At 45.2% G+C, this 11,940-nt stretch overlaps 1 protein-coding gene across 1 annotated transcript in view; it reads right to left on the reverse strand.

Moving 5' to 3' along the window:
- Positions 1–11,745, reverse strand: part of LOC135808270 (autophagy-related protein 16-1-like) — a gene marked incomplete in the record, with an annotated part of 19,379 nt that extends 7,634 nt beyond the window's left edge. Inside the window, 11 exon segments of the mRNA XM_065321436.1 lie at positions 5,445–5,550; positions 5,691–5,832; positions 6,539–6,658; positions 6,983–7,062; positions 8,075–8,164; positions 8,415–8,505; positions 9,079–9,152; positions 9,411–9,507; positions 9,813–9,850; positions 11,339–11,418; positions 11,518–11,745. Of these exon segments, the coding sequence (XP_065177508.1) occupies positions 5,445–5,550; positions 5,691–5,832; positions 6,539–6,658; positions 6,983–7,062; positions 8,075–8,164; positions 8,415–8,505; positions 9,079–9,152; positions 9,411–9,507; positions 9,813–9,850; positions 11,339–11,418; positions 11,518–11,623 (1,024 nt within the window).
- Positions 11,746–11,940: the final 195 nt, after the last annotated feature.

Here is an 11,940-nt window from a genome sequence, read left to right on the forward strand (position 1 = left end):
ATTCACACACAACACACACACACGCACACACACACACACACACACGCACACACACAAGCAAGGTCACAATGTGTATTACTATATAATGTAGATACACAAACACGATGATGTATGCCTGTGTAAAACAGAATACCAGTAAGTAGAATGTGTTGGGCACAGAGATGTTCTGAGTGAATGACTGTGCGCAAGAAAGAGAGAGAGAAAGAGAGAGAGAGAGAGAGAGAGAGAGAGAGAGAGAGAGAGAGAGAGAGAGAGAGAGAGAGAGAGAGAGGGAGACAGTTCCTGGACACGTTTCTGGTCTTGTTACCCGTCTAGTCTTGATTTGTCTTATTAGTTCATAGTGATAGTAACACAGAAGCAATCACTGCAGGCTGACCAATAGCTTGTTCGAACGTAGTTGTATTGTAATGGCATAACTTATTTTTCTAATGCTGCTGTGCTTATGAGTCTGTGCAAGACTGGCGCATATGTTTTCTTTGGTTCTTGGGTCGGAAGAGGTTGGTTCCTTCCTTTAAAGTTACAAGAGTTTTATTGTTTTGCTTTCTTTTTCGGTGCCGTTACCTTTCTTCTGTTACGAGGACGTAACATGTTCGTAGGCGGGGAAGATGTCGTGTCTGTGTGTTGCTACAATGTCATTATCTGTATTGTATTCCGTCTGCTCAAGTGTTTGCCGTGGCGGCGATGTGTCTCGTCGATCAATAGCGTTGTGAAATCTCTCACCATTCATGCTTTGCTGGCTGCTCGCTTCGCTCCGTGCACGCTACTAGTACTCGTAGTATATAGCTCGATGCTTTGCGTCGATCGGTTGTTGTTATTGCTTCTCTGCTGTTTGAGCTTGGAACTTGGTCCTAGAGTGAAGCCTCGGTCTTCCTGTGTCGTGAGGGTGAAGAATGGGTATCTGGACTCCTGGTATATTTCCATAAAGAACCTGGAATTGTAGAATCCTGAGAGTATGTCTGGCCCCCTCCCCGGTCATGACACCTGCAAGTAGTGCACCATGTACCCTGGTTACTTCAAGCTCTCTTGCGTGATCTGGTCAAGAAATGCAGTGGTGGTACTAGTACTTCTGTAGAGCCCACTAGCACTGTACTCAGCTTGAGCAGCATACAGTGCTCATCGAGCAATCAGCTTCACCAGCTGCAATCCGTTCCGCTGTTGCATCATACTCCGAAGCCGTCGTTCGTGCTGCCAACAGCGCGCAAAGCAAAGCTGTCATTGACGCCAGCGGTGTTTTCGTTGACTCAGTGCTAAATCTCCACCACGTTCCTGCCACACACATCAGTATGCTTCCTGCCCAAGGTACTGATCGACTGGAGAGTATGCGAGATTCTGCATTACTGAGCGATTTCCAATCACGTGTAGACGCGAGTAAGAGCGAAATCAGCAAGCTTGCTGCTGCCACATCAGTGTTGTCCGCTGGATTGCTGCTGCCACAGCAGTGTTGTCCGCTGGATCCAGTCAGCTGAATGCCTCGCTGGTTTTGTCAGCAAGGTGCAGAAAAAGTCATCGGCACACATCCACTGTGCTATTTAGCGTGCTAGCACAGCACTGCTCTTCTTCACCATTCGCCAACTTCTACCGAGAGATCTGCAGGATGCTTGTGGACAATGAGAACATGGTGAGTGACAATTTCGTTTGAAATTTCGATAATTGTTCGGAGTTTCTCATATCAGTTTTCTGGAGTTGGTGCTTGAAAACAGGAGATAACTGCCTTTCGGATAATGACAGGATTATTTAAGATGGATGTTTTCACGTTTAATTTTGTAATGATTTCCCCAAGCTAGACAGAAGGATAGTATAATTATGCTTCCATGCTTTGTTCTCCCGAGGAATTTTTGCTTTCCATGCTACTTTTCCATTTTTCTTGTGTTTATAATGTGTATGTGTGCGTGTGTGTGTGTATAATGTGTGCGTGTGTACGTGTGTACGTGTGTGTGTGTGTGTGTGTGTGTGTGTGTGTGCGCGCGCGTGTGTGTGTATGTATAATGTGTGTGTGTGTGTGTATGTGCGTGTGTTTGTGTGTATGTGCGTGCATATCTGTGTTTTTACAGCTCTTGAACGCATTTCCTGACATCATCACCTATGAGCAACGGCGTTTCAACCAGGAAGAGCGTCTTCGTTGTCAGATTGAGAGTGAGCTTATGTATCATGTACCGTAAAGTACCGTTGATCCGCCCCCTCTCGAATTCCCACCCCCTGTCGATTTTCTACCTGTGAAGTGATTTCGCCGTATACAACGAAATACGATGTTGAACCGACGCTTGCACTGCTGTACACAAAACATGCCCATCCAGGATGAAAATGTGCACAATTCAGCACATCGAGTCTGATCCTCCACGTTGTTGTACATCATACTGCACTTGACAGCCTTGATCTAATTCCCGCCCCCTGCCGAAAACCCAGCTGGGAAGCAACATGGCGTGGGGGGGGGGGGGGGGGGGGGCGGATCAACGGTACTTTACGGTATATTAATTTTGTCTACAATCCATTCAGGAGCTGAATATCTCTGCCTTTTTTCAAACCCAATTTACGCCGATAGAGTTGATTCATATGGTGGTAAAGACACACCTGGCAGTATAGCGGCAAAAACATGCCTGCCCACACACGCTCTCTAGGCTGCACAGTTATTCTGGCACAGAGCTCTCCTTCTCACCACCATCAGTACCAAGAAGAAGATTGCCAGATGAGTCCAGCGTGGACAACATGTACGCGACAATCGACCTTTGCCGTTGCTGTGTCATCTTCTATGAGCCATGCGGTACCTGATGTACCACACCTGCTATGTTGGATACCGCTAACCATGCATCGACTAGGCGCCAGGCACGAACCGCTGGTGGTGGTGGTGAGAAGGAGAGCTCTGTGTTGTTTTCTTTATTTGAATTCGCTAAAACCAAACGGACAGAACTGTCCAGTGACAAGGGAGCGAAGTGTGTGTCAGAATAACTTTGCAGCCTGGAGAGTGTGCGTGGACAGGCGCGTATTTACCACCATTTGAATCGACCATAAGTACAGCTGCAGCGGTGTCTTCAACTTCATTCCCCGATATAGTCTCAGAACAAAATCACTTTGACGAAATTTCGACTTTTAAAAGATGGTTTTTGTATCCACATTGTAGCCAATACCCAACCTGGCTGAACTCAGCAAAATCCCGTTGAAAATACAATCCATCATGGTCCATGGTTTGGAAGAAGCCTGTCATCACCATATCTGGTAGTGTGATCAATCCTGCATGACCGAAACAATAGCGAAGAAGTTGAAACTTCCCCACCGATTTATTTGCAAAAGCTGAATGTGATACGGTTTTCTGGATGGTGTTTAGTTTGACTGTAATGTGTATTGATATGAAACAATGGAGAATACATGTACAGTGGAGATCGGACATAACGACCTTTCATATACCGACAGATTGAGTTTAGCGACACAATTCTGTTGCCCAAGTCATTTAGTAAGTCCTTTGTGAAGATCGGGTTTAGTGACAGATCGAATATAGTGACATTTTGTTCTCTCCCGAAGGAGTGTCGTTATATCCAATCTCCACTGTACTTGCAGAAAAGAAAAGGACCAAGGAACTACATTATTATTATTAGCATTTTCGCATCATCGTCAATCAAATGATTGATGATTTCGCTTATGCTGAGTGGAACTACAAGTTACATTATAATGTCCACTAACACCACCAGTTACTAAACAATCAGCTCATGCTATCTTTTTCTTTTCTATACATTTACCCTTGGCTCTCCATCCGAGTCCATACATGTACTTGCATGCATGTTTATACACAGTCTATAGTGTGATAATGTCAGTGTTCCTATTCTAGGGTAGACTCGGTTGGAGAGCCAAAGGTTGATTTATAATTCCTGTTCTAGTCCATGATTTCCGCACTTCCAGCGTTTGTCTTGTACACACACCATCTATTTGTATGTGTTACGTTTGTCTACTTCAGTATACCTATGTCTTCTAACAGACATTCCATTGGCGGATGGTAGCTTCTCGACTGAAAACAAGAAGTCCTTCCTGGGCCTGGATCCCTAGTGAGTATAATATTTCTTAATTTAAGTTGGTTATCTTTGTCATAGTAGAGAGGTTCTGCATTCTGAATTTCCGAATAATTTTCGTAAACTGGGTACGAGAGTCGAAGAGCGAGTCGAACTTTCGACTCGAAAGTCATCCAGTTGTCGAAACTTATTTTCGGCAAGTAAACTACCAGTTCAAGTGCACGTGCCGAAAAGTCGCCTTTTTGTTCTCTGATTTTTGGCAGTTCTGAATATGTTTTCCTCCTCAACATCCTTCCTCGCTCTATTACTAGTAGCCCTTCTGGCAGTTCTCCAGGGTCTGGGGCGAAGCAAATTCGCTTTGACCTCACAATGGATCTGCTCATGCTGAGGCAAGTTCGTGCCACGGAGAATACTTTTGTCCGTGGTTCCCCAGCTTTCGACGAGGTGGCGGCGGCCATGCAGAGCCTTGGTGACTCTCGTTTCAATGGCTTGACCGTACCTGTTTGCTCCTAGAGCAACACTCGAAAGGCGATAAATTTATTATAATTTGAACATGCGGCCTCCAAGCGCTGGCGCCGTTCTGTTGCCTGGCAACAACTAGGAAAAAGTCGAAGGCCATATTTCGGGTTGCAAAACGTCGCTGCAGTCGAAAAAATTCCAACCAACCAACGGAAAACACCAGTCGAAAAAAGTTCCGAAATTCGGAATGCAGAACCTCTCTAGTGATGAATGGATCGTAGGCTATTTGTTGCGGAAATTTCTCTCAAGAATTCCACTGTACTCTGCAGTACCTAAGAAGTGTACATTGTATTCTGCTATCACATAATGCTACTATGGCTAATCACCATACATTAGACGGTCTGTATTTATGACAATGGTAGACATAGATAGATAGAGGGGGGGGGGGGGGGGGGGGAGTAGGAGAAGGAAGAGAGACTCCTGTGCTACATCCTCCCAAACCTAACAAGGAATCACAGGATTAACAGTACATACCACGGAGTCAAAGTCAACGGACATTATTCCAGCATTACACCCATGCAAGACACCATGGGCCGTTGGAGCAGTGGAAACTGCAAGCAATACACACAACAAAAGTAGAATCCATAGTAGTTATGACCCGGTGAACACTGAACATAGACTTTGGCGCACATGCATTTAGTTCATTGAAAACACAAACCAAAACAATGGTGAGTGAGGGATTGCCAGTATACAGACAAACATTAGCATTTAGTGGCAGCTTTTCCATGCGATAAAGTACCAGCGCAGGTCGGGCAAGAAGATTGGCTGCTAGTACATGCTGCACAGCTAGACAGCTACATGTAGACAGACAGAGAGATCACCAGCTACACCTGACCACACATGCATGGATGGGGGAGGCAGAGGAGAGCAGTGCAGAGGAGAAGAGTCCAAGCTGGTAGACAGGAGGTAACACTTGGCATAACAACTTACAGTGACGCATCGACCAAAGCTTCACAGTACGATCTGATCCAGCAGTGGCGAAGAAGTTGCCATTGCAACTAAACCGAATAGCAGCAACTTCACCCTCATGAGCATCCTACACAACAGCACAAAACCCAAATCAGACATTATCATGTTCTCCACTCTACTGTAAACTTGCATATCAAAAGTACTCCGAATACAGACAATACAGTCAGGTATGATGGTGATGTTGTGTGGTGCATGATAAGGACATACCCATTTGTACGTTGACTTGCTAGGGAGACACGCACTGACACACATGGGCATGCCGGTAACGTCCTCTACACCTTTTGCATCCTGCCCGGTGGCAAGCTGTGCAGCCGAGCTGTTGGAGGCGTTGAAGAAATTACTGACACGCCTGCAAGCACATACACACAGGAACACGCAGCACACGACCACATGGCGACACTCTTCAATAACGGAAAAGACAATGTATGGCTGGTTGAGAGGATTGGTATTAACGTCGTGGTAGTTGATGATGATTCACCCACCATAGCATGACTACTAATCCTCACAGCTGGGCCAGTGGCCATACACATCAAGAGGGCATCAGTTATGTTCTGCTCTACGTTACGGGAATGCGACGTGAAGAATCCCGGGAACTCTCTTCACGTGCCCGTAAAGTAAATAAAACCCGTTCTGCTCTACGTCGGTCACATAGAGAAATCACGTGGAATGGGTACTGAGAATTTCCTCTTCCAAATTTGGCAGTTTTCTGCCTGCATTCGAATGATACCCAGCAGATTCGTACGCATTTTGTTTCCATGTGGCACAACATAGAGAGCCTCATGTACATTGTACGCGTAGAAATCTGGACTCAAAACACGCGAAGCCGTAGACTCTAACCCATACATCTGCTCTCTACGTGATTTCTCTACATTTCACGTATATAGGAGAACCTCACTAATATGCCTATCGAGGGGTTCATTTGATTGAAAGAACAGCACTACTACTAGTATGTACAAAGACAAGTAGGGCTTGATGAGGAGAGAAACGATATGATGCTAAGACCAGGGGAAGTCTGGTACGATGATAGTTCAGTACAACTGACAATGGTGACCTACTCCATGAAGCTGGAAGAGGAGCGCGGTTGATCAGGGCCTGGTGATGCCTGCGCTTGCTCAGGGACATCCGCGACAGCACCTCGGATTGACTCCTCGATGGACGGCGATGTCCGCAGTTTCCTGCCAAACGCAAAAAGCATAGAGCACAGTGCAGTGGTCAAGAGTGCAGTCTGTCATGGTCGTACTACAACACTGGTCCTTCAGTGTACATGTATGCTCCTTCTGTTGCAATAAGAATATACATCATCCTGATGGTGTAATACAAGCCAAGCAGGCAGGCAGGCAGGCGGGCAGGCATGCGCTTCGATCTCAGTTCTTCAAGCAGCACGAGTAGCCGCATGTGACTAATATAGCAACAATACTGTAGGACATGCTGCTGCTACTCAGACAATCACACTCGTCGCCATCAAGGGTCAGTGTTGCTGGCACTGGTCTATACCTTACTTTCTCTGCTCGCGCTGCTCCTCATTGCCAGCATTGACCATGTCAGCCGTCTTCTCTTTCAGACGCATCCACCGATCAACCTACATGCGCAAACAGATGAAAGACAATAAGAGTCAAGCGAGTGAACAGTTTACCATGATGATAAAGTCTGACTGACAGGACTATTCAACAAGGAACCAGGTCATTAGAAAATTTACTTTTCGGGGTCATATGCATGCATTTATATTAACTCTCCAAAAAAATTAAGGCTGAGCAGAAGCCAAGGTGGAGTAGAAGCAAGTCCTTGTCATTCTTGGGTTAAACTTCTACCTCAAAGTAAATTTGGTCAAAAGCACCACTTCATTGATCACCATTCCATTTTCATTTTCCATTGCATGCCTGCACAAAAAATGAAGAAGTAACCCTATGCACTTACGAGCGTAGGTTGTAAAATAAAAAAAATAAAAAAAGTTTGATAAAGCTAGGGGTGCTGTATGGGAGCTTATCACTCTCTTAGTATTGACTCCCATTGATTTTTGCCATACCTAAGCAGTCAAATATTCCTGCATATTTCACTCCTTAGGGCTATATTGACTGCTTATATTTGACTGCTTAGGGGTTGCACAGTTAAACGGTGCCTAGTGCAGCATTGTCACTGCATGAGTAGGTGGTGGTGCAACGGTTGTGCAATCATAAAACCGGGATTCATGAGGTTATCGTTCTGGAATTTGAAATACGGACTGTTTGTCGTGATAAATCTAATATTGACTTCGTACTTGGTCAGTATAGGAAATAAAAATTCACCTCGGTCTTTTACTTCCTATATTGACCTCGTACTCAGTCAATATTAGATACATAAAGCTGCACATAGTGCCTAAGAAACAAACTAGATTGATAAGACATGAGCACCTCAAACACCCATATAATTATGAGCTAATGGAGGAGTCGCACATGTCGTGAACTTAAGCTCAGCACACATTACTCAGCACACCCAACACGATATGTTCAGCACACAGTAGATGGTGTTCAGCACACCCAACACGATATGTTCAGCACACAGCAGATGGTGTTCAGCACACACAACAGGAGATGTTCGCAACTAAGCCAACTTACAAGGTCGGAATTCTCTCGTTGATACCGTTTAGATAGCTCTTCGACAGAGTGATAGGCTAGCTGTAGAGCTTGTTGCTCATCTTTCAATACCTTCCATCAAGAACAAAGCAATGAAAGAAAGAAAAAAATACAGACACAGACACCGACACACAGACAGACACACACATACACACACACACACACACATACAGACACAATCCACTGTGGTGTCAGATATCACCTAATGCATGAACCATGTAGCTGTTTCGAAAATGCACGCATTTCACAGACAAGACAAGACAGTCCACTGAAGCAGTTCCACCTATCTCGACACACGACGACGGACTTTGATGAAGCTCACCTCATTGGCTTTCTCCATGTCGCGCAAGGCACGTTTGAGCCGCTCCATTTGATGATCCGCCATTGTCTTTGCTTGCAATGCATCTTGAAGCCTGGGCAGGTTAACACGAAATACGAGGCACTAGTATAATAAATGTGCTCATCACTGATCACACAGCAGCTTGAAAGGGGAAGTTCACCCTAGAACGAAACTTCACAACCTGTAGCGGAAAATGCACTGATTCCAATGGTGAAAGTCCCAGGTTGATCGGAGCAGCCGTTCCCGAGTTATACCAGCTTGAAGTTTGCACTGAATTTGGTGACATCATGATGACATCTGGGGTTGGAATCTACTTCTCAATACGTTTTGCAATGGTATACCTGGCCTAATTTTGTAAAACCCAGCCAAATTTGTAACTACCTATCCTTTGACTTTTCCAGCCACAAGAAAGTGGCAAGGAAGAATTACATGGGTCAATGCAGGATGTGCAGTCCAGTTCGCCATATCTACCTACCACTACACGCGTGGAACACAGACAAATTCGGGTGCCGGTTAGGGGAGGGAAATGTTAATTACATGGGTCAATGCAGGATGTGCAGTCCAGTTCGCCATATCTACCTACCACTACACGCGTGGAACACAGACAAATTCGGGTGCCGGTTAGGGCAGGGAAATGTTGACTCACGCCGAATCCTTTTTCGCCAGATCCAGGTCCTTAGTTTGCATGGATTGGCTCAGTTCCACCACCTTCTGTGCATTCTGCAAGCAAGATGATGAAAGCAGATACCGTACAGACAGACCTGCTAACATTGCCACAGGACAGCAGCAGTGGACTGGGATGCCAGAGTTAACAAAGTGTCAAGAAAGCAGCAATATAGCATGCACAGACAAACACAAGCACGCACGTGCACACAGGCAGACAGGCACACACACAGACACACAGAGAGGCAGAGACACACACACGTGCATGTACATGTATCTACAGATAGTATCTCTACATTGCACACTAGATCGTACATCTCCTTTCCGCCGATGCAGCTCGGTTAGTTCCTCTTGCAAATTGAACAACTTCTTCTCTAGCGCCGCTACTTTCTCACTGCTACCAGAATCCCCACTGCACACAGCACATCATAACAAACATACAGATACAAGTGAAGTCATCACCTGGACATGACCACAGTGAAATCCGAAATTCAGGTACAGCCAGCCTTGCGAATAATGGCCCTTGATCGGACACGACATACGTGTTGTTATTAGCGAGGTTGAACGTATGCTACCGGACATTGGACATCATTGAAGAGTAAATTTGCCATTTCAGCAATGAGATACAGCACTATGGCGGACACTAGGTCCTACACAAACTGAAGTATTTCAACGCAAAAATCTCTGGTCACCAAGGTAACCGATATGGAAACTTACGCTCCAACTGGGCCGGATGCTTTCAAGTCCAAGTTTTCCTGAAAGTGGTCACAGAGGCAAAGAACAGCACCAAACTCATACTCGAATACACACACACACATACACACACACCATTGGACGCCTATCGCCGGAGGCGATGATAGCGATGCTACAACAGAAGCCATAGCAGCTTGTGCTGGGATTGCACCATTCAACTGCTTGCAAGGCTGAAGAATTGACCGCCACTATTCAGCCTGATCTACACCACACAGCTATGAAGTGGCTTTTTCTGGCCAGTGAATCCCTACTTTTTGGTCTTTTTATTATTATTTTTTTCCGCACACACATCACACCACATACTCCGGCATGCACTGGCTGTTGGTAACCACCCAGGAGAATGAAAGAAAAGTCAGGAAGAGTCTGAGAAAGAGAAGAAAGATATGTGTGACCATAATCGTCGGGAATCGAACCCGCAACCTATCGATTGGAAATCGCTGCACATACCACTGCACCATATGGGACACACACATACACACACACACACACTGTGGTGTGACACACTGCATGGGATAGTGTTGTTCTCTTCATCCCAAAAACCACCAATAGGGCTTGAAATTGAAGACGTCAGAAGTCAACAAATAAGCGAACAATTTCCTCGGAGACAAGTCACCCTGATGTGAAGTAAAACCACCTAAATGGATCCATACAAAAACTGGATCCTAGTGGATCCAAAAGTTGGAGATGCCATGACTCCTGGTAGGCTGTGACGTAGCACTTTCAAGCTCTATACCTGGCGCGCACTTTTAAGCATCATAAAACAAGTTATGTCTACGGGAAGAGCATAGGGGAATAATTGCAACGGCTGTCAACATGTTGTCTCTCTATACCGTAGAATCCCGCGGATAAGCCCACCCGCGTACAAGCCCATGCCTGCGCATAAGCCCAGGTTTGTTCGAACATCACACAGCTTCATCGTACAAGCCCATGGGCCTAGGTCATAAATTATGGACTATTGGCCATACCATGTACATGTACGTAGTCATGCACATTATAGTTTTTTCGTACATTTCAGCACAACCATCGGTTGTTTTTGTTTGCACAGTGGTTTTCAGCAATGTACTTCACACTTCCTTGATACTTTTCAATAGCACAACTTGGTGTCGGCGTATAAGCCCATGCCCGCGTATAAGCCCATGTTCTCGTATAAGCCCACCGAAATGTCCTTGTGAAACAGATAAGCCCATGGGCTTATCCGTGGGATTCTACGGTATAGTAAACTGTAAGATTTCTACTACTATCCAGTGCAGCGCTGGTTGTGCAATAATTGTGAGTGCAAAGATCAGCAAAACCTACTAAATCGTGCTCATTCCCTTGGTACACTATCAACTAATTTACAAGCAAAATAAATCTGAGATTCGGGGTGGAGATTCATTCACGTAGGTTTTTGCTGGCCAGCCTATCGCAAGCAGTGAATGTACTGTGCGTATACGTGTAGTACACATTCAGGTGGCTGTTGTGTTAGATTAAATCACTTCCACAACACATACTGCTCTCAGGCGAATATTCTCCACTTGTAGTTCTTCATTGTGGACTTTCAAGCCGGTAAGAGCGTCGAAATTTTTCTGATCTGCTCCAACATACACGCAGGGACACACAACACCATACAAGAAGTTGGCTCCCTGAATATTCCAAAACATGCTGTTCACAATACGTAAATCCCACGTACTTGACTTTATAAGTTCGTCAAAACTGTGAAATTGTTCACTGTCACGAAGTTTCAATCGCTGCAAAATAGTTGTTCGCCAAGGAGGAACTGTTCCATATCCCGACATCCTAGTGGCAGGGGTACTCCCCTCAGAACAAGCAATGAACGTTCCAGACAGCAAACTCAGGAATCTCAAAAAATACTCTTCTCCTAAAATTGAAATGCAGACTGCAGTTCCACATTCTGATCTTGTCGAGAAAAAGGACTTTTCTTTATCTGGGCTCCCATCCACACCAGACTGACACGGGATGAGTACTAAAATAGTACTCCCTGGTGTTCAAATATCTACATAAACTCAGTAAAACCCGTGTTATGAAAAATACCAGCTTACTGACACGTCAAAAATCTAATTTTCTTGTGTGATAAACTGATAATCATGATAAT

The sequence above is a fragment of the Sycon ciliatum genome, chromosome 2 (genome assembly GCF_964019385.1).
Source record: "Sycon ciliatum chromosome 2, ocSycCili1.1, whole genome shotgun sequence".
NCBI lineage: Eukaryota > Metazoa > Porifera > Calcarea > Leucosolenida > Sycettidae > Sycon > Sycon ciliatum.